Below are 21,251 nucleotides of genomic sequence, written 5' to 3'. Positions count from 1 at the left end.
AATATATCGAAATGTAACTTTAAAATCAAGGGGTCCACTTAACGGCATAAACTCCATGTTGATGAAGACCCGAAAAATGTACTTATCGTCAAAATGTTCCCTTGAAATGACTGAGTGTGTACAAGTCCTAAGATTAGAAGTGGGAGTATACGGTTTCGTCGGCTCTTCCCATGAATCTCACGCGGGTCTGGGTCACTGCAACAAAAGTGACTTGACGGAAAGTCGAAAGATGGAAAAAAATAAAATCGATTCATCGACTCGTCGTTAGCGTATTCGGGGTGAACTATTTATAATATTCCATCATAATGTAACATGGTAAAGATATTTCAAATCTCTAACCCCGACCTACGTTAACAACGAGTTGACGAATCGATTTAAATTTTTTCCATCTTTCGACTTTCCATCAAGTCACTTTCCTTGCAGTGACGGCCATCGATCTCACGCATACACGCGTACTTGTTTTTCCTGATACGAGTTCATTTTTTGGGGCTTCGTCAACTCCCATCTAAAATTAAGAAATATCAAATTAATTATTGCAACCTCTTCCATTTTTACAAAGATCAATATACAATTATTTATTTATTTTAAAGTTCAGACCATTGTGGCATTACAGAAATTCCTAATGCGCCACAATGGTCAAAAAATATATCACAAAAAAAAAACAAAATAACAATTAAAGGTCTGTTCATACTTAACAGCACTGCACGGCTTCAGCACTGCACGACTCCGTTTCAAATATGTCATTTTATTACATTTCTATTCATATCTACCTACACGTCGCGGTCACGTCACGCTTACATCACTTTGGCCGAGTGCAAGGCAAAATCGGCTTACTTATACATTACAGGCCATGACGATATGGCGCAATATTGCTTACGTCGTATTGTCGAGTACTTGCAATATGAATGCATACACGTGCATTCGTAGCTACGCGTCAGAATACAAGTCAGCAAAAATGTTTTATCGAACGAAAAATTATGTATAATCGCGCTGTTGTTGGAAGAAGAAGCTCAAGAAGGCAATAAAAAAGCACGGAGGCGTTTTAATGTGCATCCCATGTTAAAAAATAGAAAAACCGAAGGTGAGTTTTGGACACTGTATAAGGAGCTTGTGGATGATGGACAAAAATTTTTTAAATATTTCCGTAAAAAATTTTAATTTTTTTTAAATATTTGCGCCAAAACCATGTCGATAGATTGAACAGCTGTCAACTGTCACTATCGATAATTGGTCCAAAACAGCAAAGCGGCTGACTCATGGCACGTAATTCGCGTGTATATTTCCACGATGGCCAAAAAAACGGATACGATACGTTGCGGATGTTGCTCTAAGGTATGAACAGGAAATGTCGGGTACTGCTGTAAGCCTGCCGTGGCGTAAACGTGACGGTTGGTATGAATATACCCATACAAAATGTACCAAAGAATACTTTTTGTACGTCCGGATATCTGCTGAAGTCGGTACGTGCTGACTAGGTATGAACATACCTTAATACAAAACGAAAATAATATACTAATCAAAACATTGAGGCAGCGAAATGCAAGGCGATGCGGGGTATATCCTCAATATATCTGTGGGTCTCGGGGGAACAGGGTAGTTCCTCCCCCACGAGTTAGGGCCGAATGGTCGAATGACAGCTCGACTGCCGTAACCATGGCGACCGGTGTTGCCACCCTCTTCTATGGGGTCGCCACATATCCAATATTTAATCGCCATAGTTCTTTATCAACGCTAAATAAAATAAAATTATATCGCGCGCTCATATTACCATTATTAACCTATGCTTCACCTGTATGGAATAACGCCTCGAATACTAACCTTTCCAAGCTCCAAGTAATACAAAATAAATCCCTAAAAATAATTTATAATACACCCATATATACTAACCTGAAAAAACTGCATGCCATATATAATATTCCGTTTGTTACAGACATTACTAACAAACTAACCAGTAGATTCTATGACAGAATCACTAATAACCATACTAACACACTTGTGAAGAGTCTCGGTGATTACAATAAAATGTCTATACCCTTCAGGTATAAACACAGATTACCTAAACACAATCTGCTTTAGGTCATCGACTTTAGAGAGTCTTTAATTAATATTATGTATTAGATGTATTATGAACATTTATAAGGATTGTAAATAGGTTTTTGAGCTCTTTTTCCTATTATGCTTTAGATTAACATTAGAATAATATAATACTGTGATTAATAACCAAATTAAATTAAATTGTAAAATAGAAAATGATCAGTAGATCAGTAGCTATTAAAATAGATATAAGATGTATTGTGAATATAATTTCGTAATAATAAAAAGCATTTAAAAATCAAAAAAAATACTTATCAATTATACATAAAAAAATACATTTAAACATAAACATAAATAATTAAACATAATATGATGGATTCAATTGCTTTTACAAAAGTGTGTCCTTGTACGGCAATAGACATCAATAAAATCAAATTTATTTAATTCAGGTCACACAGAAACGTGCAAGTGAGTATGGCCGTAAAAGCTGTAATGAGGGCCGAATTTATAGAACCGTCAGCTGTCACTTTGTCAGTGCGGACAGCGGTAGCAGAGACGGGTCGTTGTGGGCGAAGGAAACGAAGGGGCAAGGGGAAGCGGGGTGCGATGCCGGTGACTCCGGGGCCTCATCAGTTCCACCAACCGCACCAACTGCACCAACCGCACCAACCGCACCAACCCCACCAATCGCATCAACCCCACCAACCCCACCAACCCCACCAACCACACGCACCCCCGTCCACCTGCGCCTCAGCCAACCCCGATGACAACACAGGTTCTATTTATCATTCGTACAAAACACTACACCCTTCGTACATGGCCGCTATCTGTACTGCTTTGAGACTTACAACCCCGACTCTTATGATATGATTTCTCGTCTTGTGCAATTCTTATACTTTTCGTTGTCAACTATTGTCACCAACAACTGCTTTGAAATTAAATATTGATAGAATTGTTTTTGTTTCATCTTATTCATCTTACGGACTTGCAGAATGAAAACAAACTTTTGTGTTATAGAACCAAGTGTTTTCAGTTTAATTAAACAGTTGCATTAACTTTCTCTCTTTTATGTTTCACTTCGCAAACGATTGTTGTTGCTCAAATGAATTCATTTTGATTCACATGGTAACGGTTCCTGTTCTTTCTACAGTTAGTGTAAATATATCTATACGTTACCGGCAAAGTGTATTATCTAAGGTGACCATTCGTACTGGTTTTTTGGGGTATTTGTTCTAGTAAGTCGTGATATATAACCAGTACACTTGATGTAATAGATTTTTTTATCTAATAAATTGATTGAAATATTTTAAACTTTCTGGTAAAATATTGGCAAATTAGTTTAATGTTGTCTCTGTTTACCAGGAACAAATGCATCTGCCGATCGACTTTTCTTTGATGAACAATATGTGGTCCAGTGATAAAACGCAACTAAACGTTTTGAAACTTTAAAATGTTTGCTAATCACGTATAATTTTAGCCAGTCTATGTAGAATCTTATTAAAGCATTCGAGAAAATGGATTTTTTTTTTTAGAATTGTGCGTCCATGATTATCCAGTGTTTTTTTATAATAATTGAAATATCTTTTTGTAAAAAAGTCCTGGTTTTGAATTTGAAAAAAATGATCACCTTAGTATTATCAGTTGTAATAAATTTTATTTAGCATTTTAGTTGATTCATATTCGAATACAGATTGACTAATAAATATATGTTGCTACAGGTTTCACTGTTGCTTACTTGTAATTATATATTAGCTTTGAAAGCTCAAATTATTTTAAAAGTTTGCTTTAGGCTTCAACAGTGCGTTAATATTACTTACTATTACAAATTATGGATGAGAGTTTCATATAACGATAACCTTAAGAATGTGTTCAAAACAAAAATGTGACTTTCTGACTCAAATTACCAATCAAGTGACATTGTCACGAAAAACAGTACTATGAATGAAAAATACATTCAAATCAGATAGTATTGAAAGCCTAGGTTCTGTGAATCGATTCCCGAAAGTATGCACTGAATTGCACTGAATAGTGACGCAGTTTCGAGAAATCCTAATTTTCAAAGGCGCTCAAAAAGGAATTACGCAATAGAATTTCAGAAATAAAAAGGGTTAGCACCCTCGGGTAACATACAAATACCCCTTGATGCTTTTTTGTGGAATTCTATTGCGTTACTTCTTCTTGAGCATCTTTGAATGTTTGAAAGTCTCAAGAGTGCAGCTCTCTTGAGTGCATTTATCCAATCACCCTGTGAATCATATTCAAAAAGTGGATGAAAGAAACTGAATACAACTGATTCTGACCTGTCAGATTTTAAATCCACTTTGTCACATGAAATAACTACATAGGTTAGATGAAACATTTAACTACTCAAAATATACTACAACTGGTATTACACTTTGACTGTAATATATCTAAGGAAAGAGTTCAATAATATATGTCCATGATAGTCGCCTACGTCCGAACAGAATTACGGTACAGGAAGAAGAAGATAAGGTGACCAGATATTTTTTGATGCAATGCAGGACTCGTATCTAGTAAAAATCAGACCCTCTCTCTCCCTATCGGCTCTCATATGACCGATATCCACACACAATAAATTATAGCATAAGGCAGTTCAGAAGCAGTTACATCCCCAATCTGGGACACTTTTCAATGACACAACTCAAATCTAGGACTGCAGCAGCCCAATACAAATAAATTTTGTCATAGTGTGGTTATTAGTTGCTGTTATCTGTTTTCATTTTAAATATTAAAAATTGATTTAAGATATTTGATCGGAATGTATTATATTTAGCATTAATCCTATTTTGATTTATTCTATTATGATTTTCATTAAATTTTAAATCTATTTGAATAGCTACTAATACAATGATCATTATGCATCAGACTTATTATTTTTCTTGTTGGTATTTATAATATCTTATTTCAATGGTAGTGTTTAAGGCATAATAAGAAAAAAGCTCAAAAATCTATTTACTATAAAAAATTATTATAAGTTGCTTCTAAACTACTATTCTGGCGATATTGTGCAATACAGTATAGCTTTCAGAGATTTTCACTTTGTCAATGAAACTTTTTTGTTAGTTTTATTTATCATTACTTAATAAAATCTTTGAAATTTCAGGTGGTGATGTTCGAAGCAATTGTGAGAGTATTTGCAGTGAAGGTTCACTTCATAGGCAGGTCGCTACTGGACGGACTCAGATAGCCATAGTGTGCGTGATCGACATTAGCCATTCAGAGCATTTGAACCATAGGAAAAAAGCCCTAGAAGAAATACAACACGCTGCCGACCTTGTCAATGCGAATATTCATCATGTCCAAGTAAACATACTTATAATATGCAGTGTGGATCGTTTAACTATTACAAATGTCCGTTTTCGAATAATGTCCCGCATTTATTACTGCTTTTAGCAAGTCAATTTCATAATTTGAAGTGAACTAACAAATTGATAACACATAGGGATTGCAATTTACCATAAAATTTAATTTACTAGTAAATAGTAAATAATTTATCCCATTATTGGTTAATTAAAAAAAAAACTAAATGAATGTGGTTACTTTTCCTAAAGACGTTAGCCTAGATTGAACCGTAAATAATTAAAAATAAATCTCGGGTGAATAATGTCATATAAATACATAAAGCCCATTCGTAATGATTAATAATCATAATTGAAATGACCGTCTGATCGCATTTATTACGACTTGGTTGGTCTGTGTTGCCACTCTTACAAATGCATCGGTGGTGCTACAAGAGAATTGTCAAACTGAAAGAAGGCTCGCTACTCGCTACAAATTATTATAATGAGATACTATTACGTAGCAATGTATCGAATTCGTATAAGAGTGAGTGGCAGGAATCAGGAAAGCGGTTCTGCCAGTCGTAAAAAATCCTGTCAAGACTAAAGACTTTTAGTCTTTTTGGATATTTAATACTGAAAATAAACATAAATTCCAGACTACCTAATCCACAATACGCCATTTGCATCGATTTTTTAATGGAATATTATGCCTGCATATGTATGTACTTAATACTGGTAAATTTTCCAATTTAATGCAAGCCCTATTGTAGTGATGCATTTGATATACGTGTTACAATGCACTGATTTAAACTGAAATACGAATAACGAATGTGTCACCAAAATGAGATTGACTACTTAAGATGTGTTACTCAATTTAAGTATATCTAAATTCAGGCCTAGTTTAGACAGAATCAATTTGATTATCATTAGATATTTTTTTCATTTGCATACGTAAGTATGTAGATATATAAATTTTTGTATGCTTTTATTTATTTTAATATTATGTTGTAGTTTGAAAAGCTTGATTATGGTGAAGCAAACGTGTTGCATACATTCTACAATGCAGATGTGGCAGTTGTCGACCTTAGTCTTCAATGGCAACAAAGTGCACTATCGTATCATCTGGGCATAAGAGAGAGTTTCAACATGAAAGAAAACATACTGCTTTATAATGATTGCGACATTGAGAGTACCTTGCGTCTTAAAGTATGTTGTTATTTTACTCTGTCGTTCAACAGATGTTCTCAAAGTATTATATAATCATAAATATTCTATTACATTTCAGGTGTCTTGGAGTTCACACACTTTTGTATCGTATAAACTGATCGACAATAGAATTTGCGTCATCACAAATCCAGCCGCTCCAAAGTGCAAGAATGAAGATTACTCGGATCCCAAATTGCACTTATCTTTGAAAATGAAACAAATTTTTGAAGAAGTTGAAATTCAATCCAAGTACAATTACAACATAAATTGATTTTAATATAAATTTGATTGAGAATATGTATATGATGAAAACATTATTCTAGGGCTCACATGCAAGAAAAGTTTTTAAGCGATTTGAAAAAAGCTCGCGAAAGTTATTCCGGTCAAGAGTTATCGTCCTATTTGCACAACATGCGTAAACGATTAGATGATCCCAGTGTTTTAAATGGCGATGTAGTACTTAATATGCTAATATCCTTCAGAGAGATACAGGACTATGACGCTATTGTTCAATTGGTGAATGATCTCAAGACAATTCCTAACCGAAAAAACTACATTGACCTGCTTGCTATTAGATATTTATATGCATTTGCTTTAAATAGGTATTTATGCATATGTGTACATTCGTTTATAAATATAATTTCATGAAAATTTAATTGAACAAATTTCAATATCATGTTCATTTTTGTTTTAACCCTTTGAATGCTGACCAACGCCGATCGGCGTTTTGCTGACAAGTCCATAGGCCTGCAAAACGCCGATAGACGTTGTAAATTTTGCATGTACAAAGTAAACAAGAATACTACCTGCTAAGCCTTTAAAGGTAGCATTGAAAAAAAAATGCATTGAACATGGTCCTGTGATCCGTGTCATTCATTTGTGAACGTTTATAAAGACTCGCTTACAACGGAATTTCTGAATTTATAACCATAGCAGAATTACCCGATGGAAATCCCCAACTTCTGAGTATTATATGTAGATTGTGACTTGGAATTTAAATTGTGAGCATTACATTTTAAAAAAAATGAATAAGATGAACTAGTTTTGGAAGAATACATTCATTAATTGACTTATTTTGTTTATTTTATATTGTTGCAAGATATATTAGAGGCTAAACACACCTTTACAAAACTCAAAATCCTCGGCGCTAGTTATCTAGGGTAGTGATCTAGGGTTTATTTGGATTAGCTACAATTTTTATACCTGCTTTCTATTGGATTTCTAATTAATTCTAGTTGGAAATGTTGCCGAAATTTTCAGCGTGTCGGGATTTCAATAGAAAAGACGTCAGCACTCAAAGGGTTAACTTCGTTATAAAAACAGTTGAAAATTTTTTTTCTTAAATAACAAAGAAAAAATATGATTTTTATATAATATGATATGTAATAGAAATATAGACACAATATTATCATCTTATAAAATTGGATATTTCAGACGAAATAAGGAAGGAGACCGTGAAGCAGCTCTGGAAGTTTGTATAGAAACTCTAAAAAAGAAAGAAAACCATAACCCAGACATGGTTTGTCTTTGTGGACGTATTTATAAAGACAAATTTGTTGAATCGCAACATAATGACATGGATAGTTTGAATAATGCAATCATCTGGTAATTATATCTTATATAATATAATAATTGTCTAATGCGTGCGTGTGTACGAAGTACTCGCTATTAACACCATGCTCCGTCTCTCTTTCTCCCCTTGGAATCGTATATTGTGGAAAGAGACGGAGCTTGGTGAGTGTTTACAAAGTACTCACTAACCATGATCCGTCTCTCTTTCTCCCCTTGGAATCGTATATCGTGGAAAGAGACGTGGCATATCACTTCGTTCTCATGAGTGGCCGACATTGATGTATAATACACTAGATCCGCCCTCACGTCTTATACTGGTCTCCCTTTTGGCGCATGCACAGTTTCTCTTAGTATGTAGGTGGGTACCGCTGCGTCATAGGGAAAAAAACCATTTTTTTCCCAACTTCGCCGCTAGTTAAACCCCCCGCACCCCTCAGTTAGTGAAGACAAGATCTCCGACCAAAATCACACGTCAGGGCCCATCTATGTGTATTATACATACATCAATGGTGGCCGACAAAAACAAAAGATTTTTTTTCAAAAAAATTCATTAAATTTTTGATCATAAATAAATTATTAATTCCGTTTATCCGAATTGCGATATTTTACCGATTGCACAATTAAGTGCACACAGGCCACTAGTAGTTAAAATAAAAATATATTAAAAGCCGTATTCAATTAACTGTATATCTAACTGTATATGTATACATTTTTATTTTATTTAGGTATAGAAAAGGATTTGAAATTCAACCGAATGAATATGCGGGTATCAATTTAGCCACACTCTTAGTTATAGCCGGCAATGATTTTGTGAAATCGGAAGAATTGCAGCGTGTGGGTATGTGACGAAAAATAATGATTATCTGTTGATCTGTGTGCATACATTTGCAAACTTCTCTCAAGCAATTGTTTGTTTAACTAGGAATGATATTGAATAATTTAATTGGGAGAAAGGGTAGTCTGTCGTCTTTGCAAGAATACTGGGACGTTGCTACGTTTTTCGAAATATGTGTTTTGGCTGAAGATTATTCCAAGGCTAATCAAGCATCAGAATGTATGTTTAAATTAAAACCGCCTAATTGGTATCTGAAATCAACAATTGGGAATATAACACTTATTGACAGGTATACATATTATTACAATTTTGGTTTTTCAATGTGTATTATAAAATTTTAATTGACACGTTTTTCAATCCAAGGTTCCGCAAAAAGAATGAAAATGATGAGACTTCTCCCGAAGAACACGTATTTCAATTTTGGATGGATTTTTTTGTAGAAGCTGTTAAACCAACAATAAAAGATACGATTAGATTTCCTGTAAGTGAATGTCGATTTAAATGCATTTTCTGATTTACGACATTCGGAATTAACTTGTCGTCAATTTACAGATGCTTATTTTAGAACCGACAAAAATATTAATGCCTAGCTACGTAAATGTCAATTTAGAAGCTGAAGAAAAATCTTTGCGAATCAGTAACTTATGCTTAGAATCACTAAAAGGAGACTGCCGACAGGTTCACGATTGGGAATTTACTGCAAATAATATAAAAAGTGTTAGGTAAAAATAGTTACACTTACAAATTTCAAATATTTTTTGCTTGAAGTTCTATTAATGCTTGCACAGCACGTAACCAGCAGTACGAAAAGTATTCTTTGGTACATTTTATATGGATACATTCATGTCTAAATGGCGTAGACGTAACAAGAGTAGCCGACAAAGTCTATTCATACTATACAGCATCAAACAAAATCGGTTTTCTTTGGCCACTGTGGAAATATTTATACGTTATAGTAGTGAGTGCACGCGTACTAACTAAAGTGCGCATGTGCATATGAATATTTTCGGAAACATCATATTGTGACAATATTGACTCGACGATATGCAGCAAGCAATATTGGGATGTATCGCCGCACTCCGTAATGTATATTTAAGTCGATTTTGGCTTTCACTCTTGTCTGAATGTGCCGAAACTGTGAAGTGCTGGATAGTATGAATAGAAACTGTTGTTTACGTGAGCTGCTGTGCTGTGCTGTAGCCTTGCACTGCTAGATAGTATGAATATACCTTTAAACGATTTATTTTTATGTTTTATTAAATATTTCAGCCTTTACAAACGTGATGAAAGATGCCTCTTTCTATATGTGCATCAAAACTCTGATGACTTTCAAATGTTTTTACCGTCAGTGCATTGTCGGCAGCGATTTCATGAAATGATATTAGAAATGACAGATGAACAAGAAGGTATGGTTAGGGATTTGGATTTATATTCAACTACAGATCAAATTAAGGTGAATATATTATTCTTGTCTAGTTTGTAACCAATAGGCAATTAAACTAATCCACGACATTTTGTTTTAGTACGAGTATGAATTGGACGATATGAATAAACGCATAATCTTGGGTAGGGGTACATACGGTGTGGTATACGCAGCTAGAAATTTAAATACTCAAGTCAGGATCGCCGTCAAGGAGATTCCGGAAAAAAACTTAGGAGATGTTCAACCCTTACACGAAGAGATTAAACTGCATTCGCAGTTGTCCCATCAAAATATTGTACAGGTACATTACTGAAATGACATTGTCAAGATTGCTTTACATCCACCGTAAGCTCTAGTTGAATGAACTGTAGTTGATTAATGATTTGTCGTGTTTTAGTATTTAGGATCAGTATCTGAAGACAATTATTTCAAAATATTCATGGAGCAAGTTCCAGGAGGATCGCTTTCTGCACTACTACGAGCAAAATGGGGGCCTTTGAAACAAAACGAATCAACTATGTCGTTTTATACGAAACAGATATTAAAAGGTTTTGTTTTTTATTATATGCTTTTAATTGCCTTCTATGTTTTTACATATGTACAAGGCAATGAACAAAAATATCTTATGAAATGTTTCGTTTTAGGTTTGAAGTATTTGCACGATCAAAAAATTGTGCACCGCGATATTAAAGGAGATAATGTGCTTGTGAATACGTATAGCGGTGTTGTTAAAATTTCTGATTTCGGAACCTCCAAGAGATTAGCCGGTTTGTGCCCTTCGACTGAAACATTTACTGGTACATTGCAATATATGGCTCCAGAAGTAATAGACAAGGGACAAAGAGGATACGGTGCTCCCGTTAGTTTGCCTCGGTTTATTGCATTTACCAATAACTACTAATATTTGTAATGCATATAGTAATGAAATCAATATTTCAGGCTGATATTTGGTCTTTGGGTTGTACAGTTGTTGAAATGGCCACTGGAAAACCACCTTTTATCGAATTAGGATCTGCGCAAGCTGCTATTTTCAAAGTAAAATTAATTTTTATTAAATTCTACTGTTTTTTTATTTGTTTTTTGTTTTAATATATTATGTTTTTTCTTTGTAGGTGGGATTTTATAAAGATCACCCGGAAATTCCTGAAGAACTTTCAGCGTGTGCGAAAAATTTTATTCTGCTTTGTTTTGTGCCCGATCCGGATGATAGAGCTACAGCTGCCGATTTATTAGATGACATATTTCTTGCAGAGTATGTTGTAGTTGTAAATTAGAATCAGTTTCCATGTCTTATAGATATTTTCATTTGTAATTATGTTATAATAGAAAAAAGAAAAGTGCATCGCGTCTTACCGTCGGAAGCAGTGCCGATTTCAGTCGTAGCATATCAATGCCAGCTGAACGAGTAAATAATTTAAAACTCAATGCTTCTAGTCAACCAAATTCATCGCATATGCCCACGTCTCCAGAAATAGAGTGAGTTTAATTTATTTCATTATTACATAAAAGCATAAAATTTTATAGGAAAAATTGGTTGCCTTTGTCGAAAGTATCAGTCTCCAATTTTACCAGGTTTGTTTTAGACAAAAAGTACGTATTTTTTAGAGTGGTTTTGCTCTGTGCCATTTAGTAAGATGTATAAGTAATCAACCCACATTAATGATGCTTATGCAGTTGTGAACTTTTATTTTGATTATAATTAATCTATCGTAATACATTTACATCCATATTTATGTAGTTTTCAGTATTTCAACTATTTACATATAGGTACATCATAATAGAAATTTAATGAAAATTTCTTTGATTTTATTTTCAATTGATACATCTAAGAAAATGTGACATACGTATATAAAAAGTATTTTTAAAAAATATTACATTTCAAGTCAAATTATTTTACATACTATTGACATGTATTCGTAGATGTATCTCATATATTGCATTAAACGTGTATATACAGTAAAATCCCATAAAATGTGCTAAAACTATTTGGAAGACCCCAACAGTATTATATGTTAACAAAAAGGCTAGATCCATTTAAGCTGGTTTGCAAACCCGACCTGTATGTGTGTATTCATTAAGAGCCGGGCGACTTTCAAGTGACTTTGTTGCCCAAGCGTAGTTGCTTGTGGTCACTCTCGGGCAACCAAAAGCGACCAAGAATTCGCTCAATAAGAATTTTCAATATGTGACGATAATCACACGTGTTCCTAGTTTAGTCGCCAACGACTAATCACCGCTATAAATTTTGGAGGATCATGCTGGTCAATAAAGTAATAAAATCACCGTGACCAGACGGAACGCCAGCAACCGATCTAGCTGGTCGGCCAACTTTATTGATGTTTTTGCCAATGAGTTGTCCAGTGTGGCATGCTCCACACAACTGCATACATTTGATCTGGTCGCGCAACAAAGTCACCCAGTGTGGCCCGGCTCTAACGCTAATTCAAAAACTCCATTTGGTCAGGTTGACGGGTTAACCAAACTGTCTATAATTTTGATTATGTCAATGATTTTGCTCTTTGTGCGGAAGTTTATTGTTTATACATATCAAAATGCCTTTAAAAATTAGAACCAGACAAGTTTCACATCCAATGCATGTAAGATAAAAATATAAAAGTGTTATCATACATACATAACTACATACTATAATAATTGCTTTACGAATACATTTTTCTTTCTCGCTAATAATTCATTAATTGCATCATTTGCGTGTATTAGAATTATAATTCACTACATTATATGTATGTATGTACTTAGCCGAAAAGTTTACATTGATATCATAATATCGTACATTTGATTTATTTTTTTATGAACTATCTGTTTTCATTCATGCATTAATAATATAATAATTGCTTGTCTTACTTTCTCTCTATATGACGTATCCTTAGAAAATCCAGACTAATCAAAAGTTGATCTTTTAAATCATCTAGTTAAATTTTTTTTTGATTAATTCAGAAATAGCTTTATTCTTGTAGGCTTTCATTTTCAAAATTTCAAACAAATATAATTAGTAATCTTTTTTTTAATATTTAGATAGTATTATTTAGCTTTAGTTACTTTTACAAATTTGTTCTATAAAAATTGAAATTTTGGTTAATTTTAATTAACGTTAGTAAATATATAACTACATACATATATCACTAACTAAAAATGACTTGCAATCGACAATAATTGGATTTTTGTACATTTTTTTAATGTCTATTTAAAATTTATTCACATGTATAGAGAAAGTTTTGTGACGACCACACCTTTTGTTTATGTTTCGTTGCTTAATTTAAAGTCTTTATATTTCTCTTTCTCCATTTGTTTTGTTTTATTTTTATAACTAGAATGTACACACGCTCTATACCTGCCAGTGGTCGTCTTGCATCTACTCAACTTCCTCCAATCCAAATACATGCTCCGAACTTGTCATTTAACAGGTAATTTGTATTATAGCGCTAATCCCTTTACTTCAATCATATCAAAGAATAATTGGAGTCAAATATACTGTTGTATTCGTATGTATGTAGGTAAGTTTTCAGCTTTGCATATTTTCTATGCAGGTTTTTATTTCTTCTTATTGTTCATATTGATCATCTCATTGAATTGGCTTATAAAAATCATTCATTCACTATTCATTAACGTATGTATAATATATCTGGTTTAATTGTGTTAATATTGATTACAATTTATAAATAAATCTATGCTTTATTCATTGTAGTAATATGCTTGATTATTTTCCTACTATGTTACATTATGCTTATAATGTAATATGTATGTACATATGTATATTTATTTATTATTAAATATCAAATTTCTAATGAATTATTTCACAATTAACAGCTTTAAACTAAAACTAACAATATAATATAATATAAAAAAACAAATTTAAAGTTTTGGCTTAAATCTAATCATAAAAATTTAATAACACTTCAATACTACATACTTTTAAGCATTTCAAACATCGGTAATAGAATTAGAATAATTATAATCATTACTATTAAATAAGTACTTAATATTTTTTATCATAAAAATGATGTTAAAAACTTCACATAGGGGATTACCCTACTAAATTTATCTAATTTTCTAATATTTTAATTTGTACTTTATGATCATGTAAAAATTCGACCTTGAGATTTTGACTAATTTGAATTTGGAATCGGTCACTGGTCACGCTTTCATGGTTTTTTTAAAAACTGTTTGTTAGTATGTATGTATGTGTTTCTGTGTATTTTGGAGATATGTAATTCGAACACTGTTGATCCTGTCAAATTGGAACTTCGGGCGAAATCACCCAGCCGTGAATGTGGGATGTGGGTTTTTTTTAGATAGTTGTAAACATATAGAAAAAATGTCGCGGTGTGGGATGCGTACGTGGTATAGTCCTTTGAAAACGATACATTCGTTCGTTCGTCGTTGAAATTGTATGGTAGTATTTATCCTTGCTTGACAGTGATCTATAACAAAACGCCCTTATTTTTTTCAACCCTTTAATAATGTACATACTAGTGTTTTGCCCGTTGATTTCAACAGGTGGCTTCGCAAAGGTATTGATACACGAATTAAAATAAAGTTATATGTTATATAATATAAATATAATGTATGGTAATTTGTAGGCTCGTATTAATAGTAAAAATTTGAGTGCGCGCATTACACGCTCGCCGATCCAACCCATTCACCCATTCAAAGTGACGAATGAATGTGTATGTGTGTACGCTCATCTGACGTCACTTGTTCCAAGTCAGGTGCTCAATATCAGGAGCTCACACACACACACACACACACACACACACACACAAATATATGTACATATGTGCTCTTTCCAACAAAATTACAGAATAAGACTTCAATTGTATATAAATAAATTTGACATACCGAAATGGGATATTTTCCTTGTAGAAAAATCGGTTGTTTTCACACTACTGAACGTATCGAGCTGAAAATTTGTATTTGTATACTTTATTTACTGTCTCAGAGTTAATAAAATTTTCTTAAGAATCCGTAAACGAGACGTAGTAATTTATTTAAAAACAATATTTCATTATTTTATTTCAACTTTTTAAATTATGAACAAAATTCAACAACCAAAAGTAGAACTTTCAGTTTCCGTACATTAATTAGCGCTCAAACGTGTATTGAGAACGTTTTCATAGCCGATATGGTATGTGTGCGTCATTTTCGAATTTTGTTTTTGATAATTCTTATATTCCTCAAATGCATGGGTTAAGTCACAGGTTGGTCACATCCAATTTTTTTTATGGTTGTGATCGAATTATTAAGGTTGAACTTGTAATGTAGTACTAAATGTAAGTAAGTTTTTGTTATATTAAGTAGAGACGTTTGAAAACTACGAAGCAGAGAAAAAATCCATAAAATAATGGCTATTTGCTGCTTAATTTTGAAACATATGTAGTATGTAAGCTTTGTTTTTACAATTTTTTTTCTTATATTGATTTCTTCTATTGTGTGCTTCTTTATTCCCTTTTATATTTGAAATATGTTTTGATACAATTTTACGGTTTATTAATTGGTTAAGGGCATTCGTTCGGTGCGTATCGTTTTGGAAGTATGTACATATGTATATTTGTAAACTGAAATGCATGACGCTATGTATATATAATATTTAATTTTTCAGTTCCATTTGCACTACACCATCTACCGATACTGAATTAGATAATGGTGATTCTACTTTAACACGAAGGAGTTCATCTGGTGGCCTACTTTCTCCAGAGGTATGAAATTATGATTATATACATACATATGTATATATGTCCTACACACTGTATATATAAGTATTTACTTAAATTTATGTTCAATATTTCTCATAGGTTGATACCAGTGGTACGCACGCGGCGAAAATGGGTGCCTCTGGAATAGGTGACGAGCAAGATCAATTTTATTTACTAAAAAAAGATTCACAAAGAAGAATTACTCTTTGCAAAGTACTTGGACAAGATGGAAATAAAATTTGTTTTCAGTGGATGAAAAATATAACACGTGACATGGGTACCACATTACTGACAATGGTAAATCATTTTGTCTTATTTACTCTTCTTTAATGCTTTCATTGGAATACATTCACAATAATCAAATGAACCGTTATAATTGAAAGTGGCATAAGTTCTCTTTTCTTCATTTAAACATTAACCCGTGAGTGTTGACTTCTTTTCTGTTGAAAAGCCTGAAAAAAAAAACTGAAAATTTCGAAAACATTTCCAACTAGAATTATTTAGAAGTCCAATAAAAAGCAGGTATAAAATTGTAGCTAATCCAAATAAACCCTAGATAACTACCGCCGACGATTTTGAGTTTTGTAAAGGTGTGTTTAGACTCTAATATATCTTGCAACAATATAAAATAAACAAAAGAAGCGATTAATGAATGTATTTTTCCAAAACTAGTTCCATCTTCTTCATTGTTGTTAAAATGTAATGCACATAATCTAAATGCCAAGCCACACTCTAAAATAATTCAGACTTTAGGGATTTCCATCGGGTAATTCTGCTATGGTTATAAATTCAGAAATTCCGTTGTAAGCGAGTCTTTATAAACGTTCACAAATGAATGACAAGGATCACAGGACCCATGTTCAATGCATTTTTTTTCAAAGCTACCTTTAAAAACTTAGCAGGTAGTATTCTTGTTTATTTTTTACATACTCAAAAAATAACTCCCATCGGCGTATTTCAGACTCATGGACTTGTTGAAAAAACGCCGATCGGCGTTGGTCAGCATTCAAAGGGTTAAATATAATGTTTTGCGTTTACCAATATTTTGAAATACTGGGGGCCTGTAATACGTTTATTCTGCTTTTCCGAGATTCTGGACATATCGAATTTAAAAGAAGTGATAACAATTTGTGAATTGAGTCAAACAGAAATAGTAGTTTTGGAACTGAATATTGGACTTCCGCCACTTTCAAATTAAGGACTCAAATATGTTATACATTTTTAAATGAATTTTTCTAGAATCATCTCGAACTAGTCATGGATGGTTTGAAAAAATACATAATGGAACAAGATAAAGAATATATAGAGAGAGCCATGTCACAATTGAAAGAAGAATTGGATTTTGATGCAGATGCTAGTAATCAGTTACTGTGTGCCATATATTTATTCCAAGAAGCAGTCAACTTCATTCTTAGATTACATAGTATCAAACCTCATTGGATGTTCGCTCTGGACAATTTGGTGAGGAATGCTGTACAGGCAGCTATAACTGTTCTTTCTCCAGGTTTGTTGGTTTTCTCTTTTGTCTTAAAAACGGTTTAACAAATTATTTTTTAAACTGCTTTTTTATTTTTATATAGAATTGGGTGCCAATTTAGCAGGCCAAGATCGTACTAGTGAATTACCTGAAGCGGGGGCCACATCTGTAAAGCCTTCTGGGGCTGGTAGTGCCTCTGGATTTACTGTTAATTCTATTCATTCTAATAATACAACTAACAGTTTTACTCGTACTGAATTTGTCGATAATCAAGCATTACAACAACTAAAATGCAACAATCAACGGTTAGCAATTTCAGCAAGATTTTGATTAAAAATGATATATGTATATTTACTTTTTATGCTTTTTATTCTTATTTTTAGATTAGTGCAGGAATTAATAGATTCCCAACAAGCATATCAAACTCTTTTAAAACAAATTTTATCAGAGAATAGATCTCAAATACAGATGATGACTAGCATATGTCAAGATATGCATTCTAATAGTCGCAAATCATTAGAACCAGTGTAAGTAGATACTTATATTTTTGTTATTCATTAGTAAATGTCAAAATATATTAATTTAAAAAATGAATCATTTGAATATAGATCGGAAGATTGTCCAGATGCTGCCAATGCGCAAATTGATGAAAGTCTTATTTCATGGTTGAAAAATATTGGCACGAACCAAAATTCAATCAATAAAATTGCAATGGAAGAATACACCTTAGATGACTTTTTGAATCACATAGAGAGAGACGATTTAAGAAGATTGAAATTACGGTAATAATGAAAGGGAATCATTTAAACGTCCATTTTATAAAATAAATGTGCATTTAAAAAAAATTTTGTACATTAAAAAAAGTTTCTGTACATTACAAAAAAATTGTGTGCATTTCTAAATGACGGATACAGATTGCATTAGAAACTTTGCTTTGATCATTGAAAAAAATATTTGCTATTTAAAAAGCAGATGAAATGTGTATTAAAATGACAAATGAACTGTATTGACAACGTCGCGAATACCAAAATACGAACCGACAACGACCAACGCTTCTCTCTACTGGATTCCTTCATTTTTACTCTTCATTTAACACTTTTGACAGTTCACAGTTGACAATAGCGAAAGACTGCAACGTTGCCACTTTTTCTATCTATTGTAATGCTAAAATCTATTTTTTCGAATGATCGTTTCATATTTTTAATAGTCACTTTATAATGCTAAAATATTTTATTAGATGCACAATACGAGTTTGTTAAATGCACCGAAAATAATGCACAAACATTTTTTTTAAGATTCAAAATATTTCTCTCAATGTACAGTTAAATCGTACCCATAATGAAATACTAATTTTTATTTGTTTTGAATATTTAAACCAGATGTTTTCATATAAGTATATATTATGTTTTTAGGGGTGGAGTAGAGCTTCATATATGGCTTGCCATTAGTGAACACAGAAGAAATGCTCAAACATCTCATAAGAAGAAACCATTATAGAGGCATAATACTATAAAATATGAAAATCAGAGGCTACATTATGACCTGATTTGGTCTTTATGATTTCTAAATTTTGATAAAAATTTAGAATTAATACTTTGAATCAAAGTAGTTAAATAGAATTTGTATAAATGTGATATCCATGTAGTACATATGTATGTACACTCTAAATGGAAATTGAGTCAAACATTTTTCCCTAAAACGTATACAAAGAATTTATTCCCCAGTGTTGAGTCATAAATTTCAAGCTGCTTGAAATAATTTTATGAATATTTTTTAAACCTGATTAATAATTAATACAAAATTTAAAGTTCTCATTAACATTTTGTTAACTTAATATAATATTTTACTTTAAGTATATTTTAATTTACTATAAAAAAATAATTATTACAATCTTGCCATGAAACTAAGTTTTTTTTAAATGGCTATAAAAATTATCCGTTCATTTTTATTGGTTTTGGAATTAAACTTTGATTAATCATTTTTTTTCTAATCGAATTACTTAAAAGTTTGAAATGTGAATAAATTTCACAAATGTTCGTAAACCATTATACAGATAAATATTGACGATGCAGATTTTATTGAAATATTTCAACATGATAGTTCATATATACATAATAACATCCAAAGAATGAATTTGTAAATGAAGTTTGATTTTGAAATAAAATTATAGAATGTCGTGAATATGTAAGTTTTAGATTTATTTTTAAATGCACAATAACAACACTTTTATGCACTTATTGTTATCTAATTATAGTAAGTTGATAAAAATGAAATAAAAATGATTCACCATTGTGCTATTTAAAATAATGAATTTAGCCCTTACAATATTTTATTATAAATCCAGTCACCAATGACAATAATAATGATAATAAACAATTCTTTGAATGTTTAAAATGTAAATATTTTTTTGTACAAATTAAAGATATTGTCACAATATAAATAAAAATGATTGATCTGATCTTAGTTTGTTTTTTAAGGGCAGCTATTGTAGTTGAATTAAATGTATAATGTGCCTTAAAATCAACACTGCTTATCTACTGTAAAAAATAAATTTATGTTTTGAAACACAATTTAAAATAATATATGTAATTTGCAAATCCTAATTTACAATTCGTTTCAAACAACTTGCGATTAAGACTGGTGTACAATTTGTCGATAGTCTGTATTGCAGTAAAATTACTCTGTAAAAGTTTTAAAAATATGGTGCTTTACTATACAGATAATTTTAAATTGATTTGATTTTAGTTTTGAGTTTGTTTTAAAAAAAAACCTAACCTTAAAATATTCACAATGCCTTGAAATCGTTTTAAAATATATTCACAACTTTTGAAGTGAATCAAATTTTAACAATTTACTACGTAAAGATTGTCTGTATTTCTTATTCATGTTTTATTTTGAATGTGTTAAGTTTACTAATGTTCGCATAATACATTATTAAAAAAAAACTAGTTCACATTTTTTTTACATAAATTGACTTCCAAATATCGTTTACTAGTGGTTTTACCCAGCTTCGCTCTGTATTTGTAATATAAACCGCTTAAACATGGCTAATATAACAGTAAACATTCATTTGATATTTTATCAAATTTATTTGAATCGAAAAAAAATAATATTCAAAGGCAGCCAATCAGAAACGAATGGTTTTTTTATATATAAGGGAATCGGAACTGAAACAGGGAACCTGATCCCCAACTAAAAAAAGAATCCAGAACCGGAATTGAAAAAGAAATCGGAAACTGGAACTGAAAAAGGAATCAAGATCCAGAACTAAAAAATGAATCGATATCGATATGGTCGTCATAGAAAATTTGATTTTTTCGATAATGTCACGGATTCTACGTACCAAAACTTACATACATACTAAGTCTCTTTCGAAATTATATATTGGATTTGTATTTTTCACAAAATGGAATTAACGCAATTCATTCACCCGTTCATCGGGATAAGGTAGCATTATCTTCATTAAGCGCGCTTAAGTAGAAGATGCTATTTAGTGCTTAATATATGACGTGCTTAAGTCGTGAGCGGCCCTAGAGATTGTTTCGAGCTACCTTATAACTAGCTACGAGTATTAATTACATACATAACTTAAATTGGACGCGTAAGGAAACTTCTCCCATTAATAAACACAAACACGACTCCAAATTGAAGAACGCCATGAAATTTGCGTATTCAAACTCACCAATTTTTA

General features: G+C 32.1%; 1 protein-coding gene across 2 annotated transcripts; it reads left to right on the top strand.

The window, feature by feature from the left end:
* Positions 1-2,529: 2,529 nt before the first annotated feature.
* On the top strand, positions 2,530-20,496 carry Ask1 (apoptotic signal-regulating kinase 1). Of its 2 annotated transcripts, XM_077428304.1 has the most exons (25): positions 2,530-2,809; positions 5,159-5,358; positions 6,348-6,542; positions 6,622-6,791; positions 6,866-7,144; positions 7,977-8,147; positions 8,840-8,952; positions 9,037-9,238; positions 9,313-9,430; positions 9,502-9,671; positions 10,219-10,402; positions 10,473-10,673; positions 10,770-10,920; positions 11,017-11,231; positions 11,312-11,407; positions 11,485-11,624; positions 11,699-11,848; positions 13,702-13,794; positions 15,990-16,086; positions 16,183-16,380; positions 17,323-17,587; positions 17,664-17,865; positions 17,944-18,087; positions 18,169-18,342; positions 18,973-20,496. In XM_077428304.1, the coding sequence occupies exons 1-25, from the start codon at positions 2,641-2,643 to the stop codon at positions 19,055-19,057; spliced, it is 4,182 nt and encodes a 1,393-aa protein (XP_077284430.1). In that variant the 5' UTR covers positions 2,530-2,640; the 3' UTR covers positions 19,058-20,496. The 2 variants fall into 2 exon arrangements, with proteins under 2 accessions (XP_077284430.1, XP_077284431.1); XM_077428305.1 differs by lacking the exon at positions 13,702-13,794 and having other exon boundaries at positions 2,532-2,809.
* The last annotated feature ends 755 nt before the right edge of the window (positions 20,497-21,251 follow it).

The sequence above is a fragment of the Arctopsyche grandis genome, chromosome 3 (genome assembly GCF_051622035.1).
Source record: "Arctopsyche grandis isolate Sample6627 chromosome 3, ASM5162203v2, whole genome shotgun sequence".
Classification (NCBI taxonomy): domain Eukaryota; kingdom Metazoa; phylum Arthropoda; class Insecta; order Trichoptera; family Hydropsychidae; genus Arctopsyche; species Arctopsyche grandis.
Note: the sequence above shows the minus strand (reverse complement) of the source record. Positions and strands in the feature narration are given on the sequence as shown.